The sequence below is a fragment of the Oncorhynchus mykiss genome, chromosome 9 (genome assembly GCF_013265735.2).
Source record: "Oncorhynchus mykiss isolate Arlee chromosome 9, USDA_OmykA_1.1, whole genome shotgun sequence".
NCBI classification, from domain to species: Eukaryota; Metazoa; Chordata; class Actinopteri; order Salmoniformes; family Salmonidae; genus Oncorhynchus; species Oncorhynchus mykiss.
Genome location: NC_048573.1, coordinates 23914694 through 23933263, shown reverse-complemented (window position 1 = coordinate 23933263; position 18570 = coordinate 23914694). Strand labels below are relative to the sequence as shown.

Below are 18570 nucleotides of genomic sequence, written 5' to 3'. Positions count from 1 at the left end.
TCGGCTGCCTGCAACATCCTCCAGCATGACCGGTTTGGCGGTGGGTCAGTCATGGTGTGGGGTGGCATTTCTTTGGGGGGGCCGCACAGCCCTCCATGTGCTCGCCAGAGGTAGCCTGACTGCCATTAGGTACCGAGATGAGATCCTCAGACCCCTTGTGAGACCATATGCTAGTGTGGTTGGCCCTGGGTTCCTCCTAATGCAAGACAATGCTAGACCTCATGTGGCTGGAGTGTGTCAGCAGTTCCTGCAAGAGGAAGGTATTGATGCTATAGACTGGCCCGCCTGTTCCCCAGACCTGAATCCAATTGAGCACATCTGGGACATCATGTCTCGCTCCATCCACCAACGCCACGTTGCACCACAGACTGTCCAGGAGTTGGCGGATGCTTTAGTCCAGGTCTGGGAGGAGATTCCTCAGGAGACCATCCGCCACCTCATCAGGAGCATGCCCAGGCGTTGTAGGGAGGTCATACAGGCACGTGGAGACCACACACACTACTGAGCCTCATTCTGACTTGTTTTAAGGACATTACATCAAAGTTGGATCAGCCTGTAGTGTAGTTTTCCACTTTAATTTTGAGTGTGACTCCAAATCCAGACCTCCATGGGTTGATCAATTTGATTTCCATTGATAATTTTTGTGTGATTTTGTTGTCAGCACATTCAACTATGTAAAGAATAAAGTATTTAATAAGAATATTTCATTCATTCAGATCTAGGATGTGTTATTTTAGTGTTCCCTTTATTTTTTTGAGCAGTGTATGTCATTGTTAATTCTATGTAACTGAATTTCTGTCTGTCTCTCTCTCTCTCTCTCGTTTTTCTGTCTCTCAGATGTGATCAAGCTGCAGTTGGTGGAGGCCGGCCTGGTGGAGTGTCTGTTAGATGTGGTAGTTCACACAGTGGATGGAGTGCGGGAGGAGGATGTGGCGCAGCTCAAAACAGCCTCCGACCTCATGGTGCTGCTGCTGCTGGGAGGTACTACATACACACATACAGTTGGGAATTTTTACTAGGATTAAATGTCAGGAATTGTGAAAAACTGAGTTTAAATGTATTTAAACTCAGTTGTATGTAAACTTCTGACTTCATACATACATACATACATACATACATACATACAGTTGAAGTCAGAGTTTTTTACATTCACCTTAGCCAAATACATTTAAACTCAGTTTTTCACAATTCCTGACATTTGATCCTAGTAAAAATTCCCTGTCTTATGTCAGTTAGGATCACCACTTTATTTTAAGAATTTGAAATGTCAGAATAATAGTAGAGAGAATGATTTATTTAAGCTTTTATTTCTTTCATCACATTCCCAGTGGGTGAGAAGTTTACAAACACTCAATAGTATTTGGTAGCATTGTCTTACATTTTTTTTTAACTTGGCTCAAATGTTTCAGGTTGCCTTCTACAAGCTTCCAAAAATAATTTGGGTGAATTTTGGCCCATTCCTCTTGACATGGCTGGTGTAACTGAGTCAGGTTTCTAGGCCTCCTTGCACTTACACACTTTTTTTAAATTTCTGCCCATAAATGTTCTATGGGATTCAGGTCAGGGCTTTGTGATGGTCACTCCAATACCTTGACTTTGTTGTCCTTCAGCCATTTTGCCACAACTTTGGAAGTATGCTTTGGGTCATTGTCCATTTGGAAGACCCATTTGTGACCAAGCTTGAGATGTTGCTTCAGGATATCCACGTAATTTTCTTCCCTGATCAAGCCATCTATTTTGTGAAGTGCACCAGTCCCTCCTGCGGCAAAGCACCCCCACAACATGATGGTGTCACCCCCGTGCTTCACGGTTGGGATGGTGTTCTTTGGCTTGCAAGCCTCCCCCTTTGTCCTCCAAACATAACGATGGGCATTATGGCCAAACAGTTCTATTTTTGTTTCATCAGACCAGAGGACATTTCTCCAAATAGTACGATCTTTGTCCCCATGTGCAGTTGCAAACCATAGTCTGGCTTTTTTATGGTGGTTTTGGAGCAGTGGCTTCTTCCTTGCTGAGAGTTCTTTCAAGTTATGTCGATATAGGACTCGTTTTACTGTGGATATAGATACTTTATACCTGTTTCCTCCAGCATCTTCACAAGGTCCTTTGCTGTTGTTCTGGGATTGATTTGCACTTTTTGCACCAAAGTACGTTCATCTCTAGGAGACAGAATGCATCTCCTTTCTGAGCGGTATGTCAGCTGCGTGGTCCCATGGTGTTTATACTTGCGTAATATTGTTTGCACAAATGAACGTGGTACCTTCAGGCGTTTGGAAATTGCTCCCAAGGATGATCAAGACTTGTGGAGGTTTACAATTTTGTTTCTGAAATCTTGGCTGATTTCTTTTGATTTTCCCATGATGCCATGCAAAGAGGCACTGAGTTGGAAGGTAGGCCTTGAAATACATCCACAGGTAAACCTCCAATTGACTCAAATTATGTCAATTAGCCTAACAGAAGCTTATAACGCCATGACATCATTTTCTGGGATTTTCCAAGCTGTTTAAAGGCACAGTCAACAAAGTGTATGTCATCTTCTGACCAACTGGAATTGTGACACAGTGAAATAATCTGTCTGTAAACAATTGTTGTAAAAATTACTTGTGTAAAGCACAAAGCAGATGTCCTAACCGACTTGCCAAAACTATAGTTGGTTAACAAGAAATTTGTGGAGTGGTTGAAAAACAAGTTTTAATGACTCCAACCTAAATGTATGTGAACTTCCACCTTCAACTGTACACACACACACACACACACAGAGAGAGAGAGACTCATGGATGTGCGAACACTTAAACTAAGGCCAAATTAAGGCTCTGAACCAAATAAAAATGTATTGGTCACATGCACCGAATACAACAGGTGTAGATTTGACCATGAAATGCTTACTTACGAACCCATTCCCAACAATGCAGAGTTAAAAAGCAGTAAAATATACACTACCACATTTTGGTCCATTAAAATAACATCAAATTGATCAGAAATACAGTGTAGACATTGTTAATGTTGTAAATGACTATTGTAGCTGGAAGTGGCTGATTTCTTTTAATGGAATGTCTACATAGGCGTACAGAGGCCCATTATCAGAAACCATTCCTCCTGTTCCAATGGCACGTTGTGTTAGCTAATCCAAGTTTATAATTTTAAAAGGCCAATTGATTATTAGAAAACCATTGTGCAATTATGTTAGCACAGCTGAAAATGGTTGTCCTGATTAAAGAAGCAATAAAACTGGCCTTTAGACTAGTTGAGTATCTGGAGTATCAGCATTTGTGGGTTCGATTACAATTAATTACAAAACACCAGTCTCAACGTCAACAGTGAAGAGGCGACTCCAGGATGCTGGCCTTCTAGGCAGAGTTCCTCTGTCCAGTGTCTGTTCTTTTGCCCATCTTAATCTTTTCTTTTTATTGGCCAGTCTGAGATATGGCTTTTTCTTTGCAACTCTGCCTAGAAGGCCAGCATCCCGGAGTCACCTCTTCCTTCACTGTTGATGTTGTGACTGGTGTTTTGCGAGTACTATTTAATTAAGCTGCCTGTTGAGGACTTGTGAGGCGTCTGTTTCTCAAACTAGACACTCTAATGTACTTGTCCGTTGTGCACCGGGGCCTCTCACTCCTCTTTCTATTCTGGTTACGAGACAGTTTGCGCTGTTCTGTGAAGTGAGTAGGGTCGCAACGTTGTACGAGATCTTCAGTTTCTTGGCCATTTCTCGCCAGGAATAGCCTTAATATCTCAGAACAAGAATAGACTGACGAGTTTCAGAAGAAAGTTATTTGTTTCTGGACATTTTGAGCCTGTAATCGAACCTACAAATGCTGATGCTCCAGATACTCAACTAGTCTAAAGAAGGCCAGTTTTATTGCTTCTTTAATCAGGCCAGTTTTCAGCTGTGCTAACATAATTGCAAAAGGGTTTCTTAATGATCAAGTAGCCTTATAAAATGATAAACTTGGATTAGCTAAGACAAGGTGCCATTGGAACACAGGTGTGATGGTTGCTGATAATGGGCCTCTGTACACCTATGTTGATATTCCATAAAATATCAGCTGTTTCCAGCTACAATAGTCATTTACAACATTAACAATGTCTCCACTGTTTTTCTGATCAATTTGATGTTATTTTAATGGACAAAAATGTGCTTTTCTTTCAAAAACAAGGACATTTCTGTGTGACCCCAAGCTTTTGAACGGTCGTGTGTGTGTAGGAAATAGTAACACAATAATATAACTAATGAGGCTATATACAAGGAGTACCAGTACCGAGTCAATGTGCAGGGGTACAAGGTAGTATCTACATGTAGGTAGGTATTGGTTAAAGTGACTAGGCAATCAGGAGAGAGAATGTAAATAAATACAAATACAGTGGGTCAATGTAAATAGTCCGGGTAGCCATTTTGATTAACTGTTCAGCAGTCTTGTGGCTTAGGGGTAGAAGTTGTTCAGAAGTCTTTTGGTCCCAGACTTGGCACTCGGCGAACAGTCTGACTTGGGTGGCTTTCATCTGATACAGCCTTGTTTCGAGGTCCTGAATGGCAAGGAGTCCGGCCCTAGTGATGTACTAGGCCGTACGCACTACCCTTTGTAGTGCCTTGCGGTTGGATGCCAAGTGGATGCCGAGCAGCTGGTCAAGATGCTCTCAATGGTGCAGCTGTAGAATGATCTGAGGGACCCATGCTAAATCTTTTCACTCTCCTGAGGGGGAAGAGGCGTTTTGCTCTTTTCAAGACTCTTGTGATGTGGACACCGAGGAACTTGAAGCTCTCGTCCCACTCCACTATAGCCCCGTCAATGTGAATGGGCCCATGTTCGGTCCTCCGTTTCTTGTAGTCCAAGATAAACTGCCAGGTCTCTGACCTCCCTATAGGCTGTCTCGTCGTGGGTCATCAGGCCTACCACCGCCGTGTCGTCGGCAAACTTAATGATGGTGTTGGAGTCGTGCATGGCCATGCAGTTGTGGGTGAACAGGGAGTACAGGAGGGGACTAAGCGCACGTGCCCCCGCGTTGAGGGTCAGCGTGGCGTTGCCTACCCTCACAACCTGGGGATGGCCCGTCAGGAAGTCCAGAGCCCGTAACTTAGTGATGAGCTTGGAGGGCACTATGGTCATGAACGCTGGCTGAGCAGTAGTCAATGAACAGCATTCTCACATAGGTGTTCCTTTTGTCCAAGTGGAAAAGGGAAGTGTGGAGTACAATAGAGATTGGGTCATCTGTGGATCTCTTGGGGCGGTAAACGAATTGGAGTGGGTCCAGGGTTTCTGGGATGCTTGTGTTAATGTGAGCCATGACTAACCTTTCAAAGCATTTTATGGATACAGATGTGAGTGCTATGGGGCAGTAGTCATTTAGACGGATTACCTTTGCATTCTTGGGCACAGGGACTATGGTGGTTTGCTTGAAACATGTAGGTATTACAGACTGGGTCAGGGAGGGGTTGAAAATGTCATACTAGCCAGCTGGTCAGCGCATGCTCGGAGTACATATCCTGGTAATCTGTCTGAATGTTAACCTGTTAAAAGCTCTTACTCATTTCGGCGATGGAGAGCATGATCACAGTCATCCAGAACAGCTGGTGCTCTCACGAATGGTTCAGTGTTGCTTGCCTTGAAGTGAGTATTGACGGCAATTAGCTTATCTGGTAGGCTCGCATCACTGGGCAGCTCTCGGCTTGGTTTCCCTTTGTAATCCGTGATAGTTTGCAAGCCCTGCCACATCTGACTAGTGTCAGAGACGGTTTAGTAGGATTTGATCTTAGTCCTGTAATGGCGTTTTGCCTGTGATGGTTCGTCGGAGGTCGTAGCGGGATTTCTTATAAGAGTCTGGATTTGTGTCCCACTCCTCGAAAGCAGCAGCTCTAGCCTTTAGCTCAGTGTAGATGTAATCCATGGCTTCTGGTTGGGATATATAGTGCATTCAGAAAGTATTCAGATCCCTTGACTTATTCCACGTTGCGTTACAGCCTTATTCTAAAATTGATTGCAAATGTTTCCCCCCCTCATCAATCTACACACAATACCCCATAATGACAAAGCAAAAACATACGTTTTTACACATTTTTGTAAATTCATAAAAAAATATCACATTTACACAAGTATTCAGACCATTTACTCCGTTGAAGCACCTTTGGCAGTGATTACAGCCTTGAGTCTCCTTGGGACTGACGCTACAAGCTTGGCACACCTGTATTTGGGGAGTTTCTTCCATTCTTCTCTGCAGATCCTCTCAAGCTCTGTCAGGTTGGATGGGGAGCATGCTGCACAGCTATTTTCAGGTCTTTCCAGAGATGTTCGGTGGGGTTCAAGTCCAGGCTCTGGCTGGGTCACTCAAGGACATGCAGAGACTTGTCCCGAAGCCACTTCTGCGTTTTCTTGGCTGTGTGCTTAGGGTCGTTGTCCTGTTGGAAGGTGAGCCTTCGCCCCAGTCTGAGGTCCTGAGTGATTTGGAGCAGGTTTTCATCAAGGATCTCTTTGTACTTTGCTCCATTCATGTTTCCCTTGATCCTGACTAGTCTCCCAGGCCCTGCCGCTGACAAACATCCCCACAGCATGATGCGGCCACCACCATGCTTCACCGTAGGGATGGTGCCAGGTTTCCTCTAGACGTGACGCTTGGCATTCAGGCCAATAGTTAAATCTTGGTTTCAGAAACTTGTTTCTCATGGTCTTTGTTTTTTGGCAAACTCCAAGCGGGCTGTCGTGACCCTTTTACTGAGGAGTGGCTTCCGTCTGGCCATTCTACCATAAAGGCCTGATTGGTGGAGTGCTGCAGAGATGGATGTGCTTCTGGAAGGTTCTCCCATCTCCACAAAGGATCTCTGTCAGGGTGACCATCGGGTTCTTGGTCACTTCTCAGACCATGGCCCTTCTCTCCCCCCATTGCTCAGTTTGGTCGGGCGGCCAGCTCTAAGAAGTGTATTGGTGGTTCCAAACTTCTAACATTTAAGACTGATGGAGTTTCCTGTGTTCTTGGGGACCTTCAATGCTGCAGACATGTTTTGGTACCCTTCCCAGATCTGTGCCTCGACACAATCCTGTCTCGGAGCTCTACGGACAATTTCTTCGACCTCGGTTTGTGGTGGTTTTTGCTCTGACATGCACTGTCAACTGTGGAACCTTTTATAGACAGGTATGTGCCTTTCCAAATCATGTCCAATCAATTGAATTTACCACAGGCGGACTCCCAAGTTGTATAAATAATTTTTGTCTAATAGCAAAAGGTCTGAATACTTATGTAAATAAGGTATTTCTGTTTCATATTTTGATTTGCAAACATCAAAAATCCTGTTTTCGCTTTGTCACTATGGGGTATTGTTGAGGAAAAATATTTATTCAATACATTTTAAAATAAGGCTGTAACGTAACTAAATGTGGAAAAGGGGAAGGGGTCTGAATACTTTCCTAATGCATTGTATACGTACGGTCACTGTGGGGATGACGTCGTCGACGCACTTATTAATGAATCCGTTGACTGATGTGGTAAACTCTTCAATGCCATTGGATGAATCCCGGTACATATTCCAGTCTGTGCTAGCAAAACAGTCCTGTTGCTTAGCATCAACTTCATCTGACCACTTCCGTATTGAGCGTGTCACTCGTACTTACTGTTTGAATTTTTGCTTGTAAGCAGGAATCAATTGTTAACCTTTTTTTAACTAGACAAGTTGGTAAAGAACAAATACCTCTTTACAATGACGGCTTACACCGGGCAAGCCCCGACGACGCTGAGCCAATTGTGCACCACCCTATAGGACTTCCAATCACGGCCGGTTGTAGTTGTAGTGACGCCTCTAGCACTGAGATGCAGTGCTTTAGACCACTGCGCCACTTGGGATAGAGTTATGGTCAGATTTGCCAGATGATGGGCGAGGGAGAGCTTGTATACGTCTCTGTGTGGAGTAAAGGTGATCTAGAGTTTTTTTTCCCCCCTCTAGTTGCACAGGTGACATGATGTTAGAAATGAACTAAAACGGATTTTGGCTTTCCTGTATTAAAATCACCGGCCACTAGGAGCGCAGCTTCTGGATGAGCATTTTCTTGTTTGCTTATAGCTCGTTGAGTGCGGTCTTAGTGCCAGCGTCGGTTTGTGGTGGTAAATAGACAGCTACGAAAAATATAGATGGAAACTCTCTTGGTAAATAGTATGGTCTGCATGTTGTCATTAGGTACTCCAACTCAGGCGAGCGGAACCTTGAGATTTCCTTAATATTAGAGATCGTCCGCCAGCTGTTGTTAACAAAGACACACACACCCAACCCCCTGGTCTTACTGGATGCAGCCGCTCTGTCCTGCCGACGCAATAAAATGCTTCCGTCGCATCTCGACTGCAACATCAACATGTCTTCGATAAGGATGATTCCGTGCCTATGATTCAAACCTAGATAAAAAAACCCATAGATCTATGTATTGACCCTTTGTGCTGTGGTTGCTTTGACTGGGTTTCAAGCGCGTGCATGGAAACCGTTCCCCTCAGGCCAAATGATAGACAGGAGGAAATGAGAGTCTGCGAGTGAAATAAGAATAGGGTAGGAAGAAAGAGCAGGTTGGGAAAATAAAGATATGAAGGGGAGTAAGATGGTTGTGTGATGAGTAAATCTTCAGAGGGACTCTCAGCCTTACTTAGAGCAGAGTGCTGGAGAATACATTGTGAATCCATTTGTGAATATTTTATGACAACCGAATGTGAGGGAGAATGTGGTTGTAGATCTAGGTGCGTTAGAGGCCTCGATATCATCATCTGGTTTCCATAGCATTCTCCTAGACTCCTTATTCTTCCTATCCACTTTCATTTATACTGACGCTAAGGAGGACAATTATCCTGTAACCTTTTCTGACCAAAACATACATGCCTGTTTGTGTCTCTGTGTGTTGGTGCACACGCGTGTGGTCTTTTTTATGCTTTTCTGTTCAATAAATAACTGCTTTGTCATTTTACTGCTGCAGTAGGTGGGTGTTTGTGTTGACAGCCTCTCCCCACCTCTCTCCTCAGATGAGTCCATGCAGAAGCTGTTTGAGGGGGGCAAGGGCAGTGTGTTCCAGAGGGTCCTGTCCTGGGTGCCATCCCACAACCACCAGCTGCAGCTGGCAGGGGCACTGGCCATCGCTAACTTCGCCCGCAACGGTGAGGAGGCTATAGAAATACAGTTAATAGAAGGGACAAAGCCCTTTAGACCATTCTATTTCTATGAAGGAGGGTACACATTGCCTATGGTAACAGATTGAACCAAAAAAGGGTTTTATTCAGGATAAAACTCCCCTCGGATGGCATTAATATTGACCACAATCTGGGTCACGTTACGTGGGGTGTGACTTCACAGAACGTTCCGATACTGTAGAAATGTATAGAACAGAGTGTGTAGAACAGACACACTTTTCTGTGTATTAGAATAGGGAATCAGCACAACACTCAGGTTGTAGAAATGCTTCTCTGTCATGTAGAACAGTTAATCAGCATTCGGCACATCGCTCCACATTCTCCCAGATGTCTTCTAGATCAGTTTTCCCCCTAATAAAACCTGCTGCCTCAGTGTGCTGAATATAGATCACAGGCCCGGCCATTAGTCATTCCATATCATTACTCATCTAAACCACAGCGTTTCGTCCCGTGTCAGCGAATCCTGCATCCAGGCTGACTTCAAACATTCACCCTGATAAATAAAAGTCCTTATTATTATAGCCAAATGATTTATTCCGTACATGGATGTGAAGAGAATAATATGTAACCTGTTTTCCTCTTTTCTATCAAACGATGAAGGTAAAATTACGGTCAGAAGGAAATGGCATTGGAACATTCTCCTAACACCTATCCAGTCCTTTTTTAGATCTGGGGATAGGGGTTCTCACAGAACTTTGATTTGTGGAAACAGACATGTTAGAGCATGGTGGGAGCAAATGCCTGCACAGCCCATAGCTTTTACTGAGCAGTGGGTTAAGTTATGACATTCTGTTTCTTCCCCAGATGGTAACTGCATCCACATGGTGGAATCAGGCATCGTTCAGAAGCTACTGGAGCTGCTGGATCGCCACGTGGACGAGGGCAACGTCACCGTGCAGCACGCGGCGCTCAGCGCCCTGCGCAACCTGGCCATTCCTGGTGAGACTCCCAAGGCATTCCAAGCCTGATTGAGTATACTGTCAATGTTGTGTATTAACATTCAATTCCTGTTCCATGTGCTTCCCCTGCACTCATTTGTTATCTGTGGGTAGGGGGGGGGGTAGGTCTTGGCAAATGTAACTGCAAACAAGTACAGGAGCAGCACTTTGACTAGAAGTTGTTCTTTCTTTGAGCCTTAATTGGTTAATACTGGTTGAATACAATAGTAACAAAGTTAGTATTTTGTTTATTTTCATGGTGTACTGCATTGGCAGCTTAGAGCTGAATTGCATTGTATAGTCCATACCTAAATAAGTAAAATAATTCATTGCTACATGTCTTAAGGGAGAATAGTTTGTATGTATTTATTTATGTATTGATTTATTTCACATGTTTCATCGTTGTTTATTCTTCTTCTCCTGTCCCTTCAGTGGTGAACAAGGCTAAGATGCTGTCGGCGGGTGTGTCAGATACGGTGTTGAAGTTCCTCCCGTCAGAGATGCCTCCTGTCCAGTTCAAACTGCTGGGCACGTTACGCATGCTCATCGACACACAAGGTAGAACACATTTTATAGCACATTTATAACCTCTATAACGCACTGTAGAACACCTTCCTAATGATGCCATAAACCATCGGACTGTGCCTCGCCCTCCGTCTTCAGTGCCTCGCTCTCCGTCTTCAAATTGACCAGTATCAGTGACAGGTGTAAATGTTTCCACCCATAAAGATATATAGCAACATTTTCCAAAATAGAGGCTAGAATTCCTTCCTTATGATGCGCTAACCTTGAAGCGTTCTGTACCTCACTTTTTATCCTTAAATTGACCAGTATGTATTTTTTTATTCAGCAGAAAGTTGGATAGGAAAGTACTCCAACAAAAGAGCCTCGGAATACGATACGTTTCTGTCAAATGTTGTTGAATCTTCATGAAGAAGGGGTTGGGTTGGGGAGGACCGGGCAAGGCCAAGTGCAAACCAGTTAGATCCAGAGTGACATGGATATCGATGGCATCCATCTTTGATTGAATTGCTATGGAACGGAGTGTGACAGTGAGATGTTGACAGGGTGTTAGAATAGCAGTCTACTCAAGGTGATAGAACTAACGCGTGCACTTTTTCTGACCATGTCATTATGAGAGGTTTTTTTCTACCTCTTCCTCCCTGGAGTTCAGAGATTCATTGTACCAAATACTAGAAAGTGCCAATTGTTACCAAGAAGTTACCCATTTTTTTTTGTATTTTCAAGTTACCAAGTATAATAATAATTAGGAACCAAGTAATTATAGTTTATATACCAGAAAGCTACCAATGGTAATAGAGCTGTGAAATAAAGCATTACCTTATGTTGTTCCCCCCCCCAATCCCCCAGCGGATGCGGCAGACCAGCTGGGGACCAATGGGAAGCTGGTGGAGCGTCTGGTAGAGTGGTGTGAGGCAAAGGACCACGCAGGGGTCATGGGAGAGTCCAATAGGCTGCTCTCAGCCCTCATCCGCCACAGCAAGTCAAAGGTTAGGGCCGGCTGCCATGAAAACACACCATCTGTGGCTGGCTGGCTGGCTGCCACCACAGATTACATCCTGACCCATATCTGGACTGCATACACACACACAGAATGTATATGTTATCAGCTATATTTTAATCAAAGGCAGTATCAACTAGCTTGTCTTTACTAATCTAACTCTCAGCTCAAAATCCAATCCATGCTTTATGTTGCCTTATTCATCAAGGGAACAGAACAACTGAGGTGGGAGTCATGTTCTAACTCTTCCTGATATACGGTGTTCCTTGTTGACTCACGCCCAGAGACAGCGTTGTCAGTTCTGCTACATTTCCTACCCGGTCCTACCCATCTGAGGAGAATGACTCGGGGGCACCTCAGACTCTGGTTGTCTCATTCTTAGACTGTAGATTTATGAGCTCCAGGCTCTAAACATTTCTGTCCTATTTGCAGATCGCTAGATAGAATAGAACCCCGTGGAAGCACCAGAGAGGTACAGTTGAGGTCGGAAGTTTACATACACTTAGGTTGGAGTCATTCAAACTTGTTTTTCAACCACTCCACAAACTTCTTGTTAACAAACTATAGTTTTGGCAAGTCGGTTAGGGCATCTACTTTGTGCATGACACAAGTCATTTTTCCAACAATTGTTTACAGACAGATTATTTCACTGTGTCACGATTCCAGTGGGTCAGAAGTTTGCATACACTAAGTTGACTGTGCCTTTAAACAGCTTGGAAAATCCCAGAAAATTATGTCATGGCTTTAGAAGCTTCTGTTAGGCTAATTGACATCATTTGAGTCAATTGGAGGTTTACCTGTGGATGTATTTCAAGGCCTACCATCAAACTCACTGCCTCTTTGCTTGACACCATGGGACAATCAACAGAAATCAGCCAAGACCTCAGGAAAAAAATTGTAGACCTCAACAAGTCTGGTTCATCCTTGGGAGCAATTTCCAAAAGCCTGAAGGTACCACGTTCATCAAACAATAGTATGCAAGTATAAACACCATGGGACCACGCAGCCGTCACACCGCTCAGGAAGGAGACGCGTTCTGTCTCCTAGAGATGAATGTACTTTGGTGCGAAAAGTGCAAATCAATCCCAGAACAACAGCAAAGGACCTTGTGAAGATGCTGGAGGAAACCGGTACAAAGTATCTATATTCACAGTAAAACGAGTCCTGTATCGACATAACCTTAAAGGCCGCTCAGCAAGGAAGAAGCCACTGCTCCAAAACCGCCATAAAAAAGCCAGACTACGGTTTGCAACTGCACATGTGGCCAAAGATTGTACTATTTGGAGAAATGTCCTCCATGAAACAAATAATTGTTTGGCCATAATGACCGTCGTTATGTTTGGAGGAAAAAGGGGGAGGCTTGCAAGCCGAAGTACACCATCCCAACCGTGAAGCATGGGGGTGGCAGCATCATGTTGCTTTGCTTTGCTGCAGGAGGGACTGGTGCACTTCACAAAATAGATGGCTTCATGAGGAAGGAAAATATGTAGATATATTGAAGCAACATCTCAAGACCTCAGTCAGGAAGTTAAAGCTTGGTCGCAAATGGGTCTTCCAAATAGACAATGACCCCCAAACATACTTCCAAAGTTGTGGCAAATGGCTTAAGGACCACAAAGTCAAGGTATTGGAGTGGCCATCCCAAAGCCCTGTAGAACATTTGTGGGCAGAACTGAAAAAATGTGTGCGAGCAAGGAGGCCTACAAACCTGACTCGGTTACACCAGCTCAGTCAGGGGGGATGGGCCAAAATTCACCCAACTTATTGTGGGAAGCTTGTGGAAGGCTACCCGAAATGTTTGACCCAAGTTAAACAATTTAAAGGCAATGCTACCAAATACTAATTGAGTGTATGTAAACTTCTGACCCACTGGGAATGTAATGAAAGAAATAAAAGCTGAAATAAATAATTCACTAGTATTATTCTGACATTAAAATAAAGTGGTGATCCTAACTGACCTAAGACAGGGAATTTTTACTAGGATTAAATGTCAGGAATTGTGAAAAACTGAGTTGAAATGTATTTGGCTAAGGTGTATGTAAACATCTGACTTCAACTGTAGGTCCTACAAGTGCACTGTACAGAAGAGTCCTATATTATTTAGAGTTGAGGTGGACTGACTTTAGTGGCCTACCCTCTTGGAAAGTTACTGGGTGTGCAGGTTTTTGTTCCTATCGTGCTCTAACACCTGATTTCAGCTCCTGATGAGCAGCGGGATTAGTGAAGGCAGGAGTGTCGGTGCATGACTGGAGCACAACCCTGCACACCCAGAATCTACATCCAGTATGAGGGTTGGCTTCCCCTGATTTAGAGTTGTGCCCCCATTTTTTAAATGTATTTGTTTCTTAATTTGTTTCTGTTTTCAGGACGTCGTAAAAACAGTCATCCAGGGGGCAGGAGTGAAGCATTTAGTAGTCATGGCGACGAGTGAACACATGATCATGCAGAACGAGGCGCTGGTGGCTCTGGGCCTCATCGCCGGGTTGGACCTGGGTAAGAGTCAGGGTCATGATGTCACGGTGCAGCCAAATTCTAACTACTGTGTTAGCCACATGGTATAGTAAGGGCCAGATTGGTAGCACTTTCTTTAACAGTGCCTGGGTTGTGTTTAGTAGGGCACACTGTACTAAAATGTTTTAAAACAAGAAAAGACAACTGTTTCCGGACAAGATCAGGTAGCACTTCCCTGTCTTACTCTGTTTCAAAATATTTTCTATCCCCGTGCTTACTGAACATGACCCGATGTATTGCATCGCTAGAATAAAATGAAAGTAGTTTGAGGATGTACAGGGCGGGTTAGAAGAACACACAATGCAAAGCAATTTAGGACCTAGTGAAAGTGTTGTATAAATATAATTCACTGTTGAAGCTTTTGTTAGTGTGCTCAATACACACCCTTTTCTTAGAGGCAAAACATTGACTCTGATGGTGCATTGGAATGCATTTAAACAACTGTACAAAATAATTGGTCACAGTGTGTTTGTCATGGTTTCAGTGGGGGCCGAAAAGGACTTTGTTGGGGCTGGCCTGGTACAGGTGCTCCACAAGCTGCTGTCAGACGAGATGAGTGCGCCGGAGGTCAAATACAACTCTATGGTCATCATCTGTGCAGTCATGGGTTCAGGTAAAAGGCCAGACATTTTGAATCAGCCACTTGGAAGAACTAAGCTGCAGCTTTTGCGCCAATATCCAAACTAGGGCATTGCACAGAGTAGTATACTAGTATGGACATAGCGGTATTGAATTAGGGTTTAGATTTGTGCTTCCTTTAAAGACTCTTCTGCTTTGGACCTGTTCTTCTCTCACCCTCCTCCAGAGCCTCTCCATAAAGAAGTGCAGGGGCTGGCCTTCATCGACGTGGTCTCCAAGCTGCGGTCGCACGAGAACAAAACGGTGTCCCACCAGGCGTCGCTCACAGAGCAGAGGCTAACGGCACAGAGCTAAATGACTCTTAACTCCCACAGCCCCCCGACCCCCAATGCCTGCCTCATAGCAAATCCCTGCCCCCCCATTCCTTTCTACAGAACCTTCCTCCCTCTGTGTGTTTCCCATCGTCACGTGCCAAGGTATCCTGTCCCTCTCCCCTGTCAACAGCCAGCTGTTCCAGCTAACTACCCCCCCCCCTCCACCACCCCCCGTGCATTCATCCTCCGTTCCAAGCAGCAGCTCCATCCATATTAAAAAAACAAGGCGCCAGTAGACAGCCTTTTCGTTTCGCAATAGATAGACATACAAAGAGAGAACACTTTTTATGATGACCATAGCTGTGAAACCCATTCACTTCAATAACTCGCCGATAACGTAAAAAAAATATTTAAAAAATAACACAAAAAAAAAACGATTTAAGTTCGGTGGTTTGAAAACAAATTTAGCAGCCAATGCATCCTTGCTGTGTTCTTTACTTCCGTGTCCCATGTTAGCTTGAGTACCAGCCCGAATTGAAGTCGACATGCATGTTTTAGTCCAGTTGATGGTGTATCCGTGTTCATTTTGAACCTGTCACGTACACGAAACCACAGCCCTGTGGCAAATCTTACAGAGAATAGTGTTCAATCATGTTTGTACTTAAACTGCCGTTTGAAAGGAGTTTGCTTGATAATGCCACTCAATCCTCTCTCTTCCCTTTCACTTTCATACAAACCCAAACTAAACCTGACTTATTGTCCCAAACAACCTTACTGTTATATCAGGGGAATGTTTAGAATGGTGAATCGTTACAGAATATATATAATAAATATATCATGTAGAACAGAAATGTCAAGTAGAATAGGGTATGTTGTTGACTCCTGTTACATTTCTATCTGCAATGTTGTGAACGTTTCACCCCCAACTGAACATACCCCAGGCTTGAGCTCCACTAGCACATACAAGTGCCCACCTGAGCATCCTCAGACATGGAGGAGATAATGCATAGGTTAGAAGTTAGAACCTCCAGAAGAACCCAGTCACTCACTCCCTGGTCTCTGAGAGTGTACAGTGAAGCAGTCAGCCATACCAGGTATATACTGTCTGGATTTGTTGCTTTTATCATGAGTCGGGGACCAATGGGGTAGCGCTGCACATTTCAGAAGATTCCTATATCATATTAAGTGGTTCCTAAGTTATTTAACACTATCCCCCCCCATAAGCCTATCAGAATGGGCCAGTCTGGGGACACCCTCCCCTGTCGACTTGTGGTACTGCTCTATGGTTTCTCCCTGCCAGTTCTTGGTTTGCATGTGTGATGGTTTCTCCCACTCGAAGTATCGATAACATGCACATTCCAGCATGTTGGATACTGCGTTAGGCACCGTCTGGTGACATAGGCGTTTTTTTATTATAAATTATTTGTTTATTAATCGGCACTTTGTTCTTTATTGTCAGGTATGAATGGTAATTTATCCGATTTGTAACCTCACAAAGACACAATCCAATCAAGATGTAACCACAAAGTAACTGCATTACGATATTATAAACATAAATGTTTGTTGTAAATGTCATTGATGAGTTGTACATTTGGAAGATTGTAACTCGAACAGATAATTAAAGATGATTGCTGGCGATAATGTATTTGTTGTTCCTAGAGTTTGTACTGCCTATTGATATATTAAGAAGAGGGGGGGGGGGGGGGAGTCTTTTTCGTATCATTCATAAGCCACTTTATTCATGTTTCATTCATTGTGTGCCAAACAGGGTTTTCTGAGCTATGGTGTCACCTAGGCTGCATTCCATTCCAGAAGGTTGCCCCCTCCCTTCTATCCTAGTTCACTCCTCTTCATGGATCTGGGACAACTAGGTAGGGGTGAGCAAGGAGCCCCATCTAGAATGGAATCTAGCCTCACATGCCAGGCTTTAAGGCCCTTTGATAATTCTGGCATACATTGGTAGTTTTAACAGTGGTGATGGAATGTCCATTGATCAGATTAACACCTACAGTTGAAGTCGGAAGTTTACATACACTTAGGTTGGAGTCATTAAAACTCGTTTTTCAACCACTCCACAAACTTCTTGTTAACAAGCTATAGTTTTGGCAAGTCGGTTAGAACATCTACTTTTGTGCATGACACAATACATTTTTTCAACAATTGTTTTACGGACAGATTATTTCACTTATAATTCACTGTATCACAATTCCAGGGGGTCAGATGTTGACATACACTAAGTTGACTGTGCCTTTAAACAGCTTGGAAAATTCCAGTAAATTATGTCATGGCTTTAGAAGCTTCTGCTAGGCTAATTGACATCATTTGAGTCAATTGGAGATGTACCTGTGGATGTATTTCAAGGCCTACCTTTAAACTGAGTGCCTCATTGCTTGACATCATGGAAAAATCTAAAGAAATCAGCCAAGACCTCAGAATACAAATTGTAGACCTCCACAAGCCTGGTTCATCCTTGGGAGCAATTTCCAAACGCCTGAAGGTACCACGTTCATCTGTACAAACAATAGTACGCAAGTATAAATACCATGGGACCACGCAGGAAGGAGACGCGTTCTGTCTCCTAGAGATGATCGTACTTTGGTGCAAAAAGTGCAAATCAATCCCAGAACAGCAAAGGACCTTGTGAAGATGCTGGAGGAAACGGGTACAAAAGTATCTATATCCACAGTAAGGTGAGTCTTATATCGACATAACCTGAAAGGCCGCTCAGCAAGGAAGAAGCCACCGCTCCAAAACCGCCATAGAAAAAACACTTTTTGGAGAAATGTCCTCTGGTCTGATGAAACAAAAATAGAACTGTTTGGCCATAATGACCATCGTTATGTTTGGAGGAAAAAGGGGGAGGCTTGCAAGCCGAAGAAGCACGGGGGGTGGCAGCATCATGTTGTGGGGGTGCTTTGCTGCAGGAGGGACTGGTGCACGGTGCACAAAATAGGTGCATCATGAGGAAGGAAAATTATGTGGATATATTGAAGCAACATCTCAAAACAGCAGTCAGGAAGTTAAAGCTTGGTCGCAAATGGTTCTTCCAAATGGACAATGACCCCAAGCATACGTCCAAAGTTGTGGCAAAATGGCTTAAGGACAACAAAGTCAAGGTATTGGAGTGGCCATCACAAAGCCCTGACCTCAATCCTATAGAAAATTTGTGGGCAGAACTGAAAAAGTGTGTGTGCGAGCAAGGAGGCCTACAAACCAGACTCAGTTACACCAGCTCTGTCAGGAGGAATGGGCCAAAATTCACCCAACTTATTGTGGGAAGCTTGTTGGAAGGCTACCCAAAAAGTTTGACCCAAGTTTAACAATTTTGTAATCTTCTGACCCACTGGTAATGTGATGAAAGAAATAAAAGCTGAATAATCACTATTATTATTAATGCAAATAGTCTGGGTAGCCATTTGATTAGATGTTCAGGAGTCTTATGGCTTGGGGGTAGAAGCTGTTTAGAAGCCTCTTGGTACCGCTTGCTGTGCTCAGTCCTCCTTTTCCTGTAGTCCACAATCAATTAGAAATCGTTCCTTCAGACTCGAGCCATCCAACT

The 18570-nt window shown here is 43.8% G+C and overlaps 1 protein-coding gene across 6 annotated transcripts in view; it reads left to right on the top strand.

The window, feature by feature from the left end:
* LOC110532975 (rap1 GTPase-GDP dissociation stimulator 1) overlaps nucleotides 1-16656 on the top strand; it is a 58947-nt gene extending 42291 nt beyond the window's left edge. For all 6 annotated transcript variants that reach the window (XM_036987626.1, XM_036987620.1, XM_036987625.1 and 3 more), the window contains 8 exons: nucleotides 838-981; nucleotides 8983-9114; nucleotides 9952-10086; nucleotides 10518-10643; nucleotides 11457-11596; nucleotides 13974-14100; nucleotides 14603-14731; nucleotides 14924-16656. In XM_036987626.1, coding sequence (XP_036843521.1) covers nucleotides 838-981; nucleotides 8983-9114; nucleotides 9952-10086; nucleotides 10518-10643; nucleotides 11457-11596; nucleotides 13974-14100; nucleotides 14603-14731; nucleotides 14924-15051 — 1061 coding nt within the window. In that variant the 3' untranslated portion in view covers nucleotides 15052-16656. The remainder of the gene's footprint in view (nucleotides 1-837; nucleotides 982-8982; nucleotides 9115-9951; nucleotides 10087-10517; nucleotides 10644-11456; nucleotides 11597-13973; nucleotides 14101-14602; nucleotides 14732-14923) is intronic.
* Nucleotides 16657-18570: the final 1914 nt, after the last annotated feature.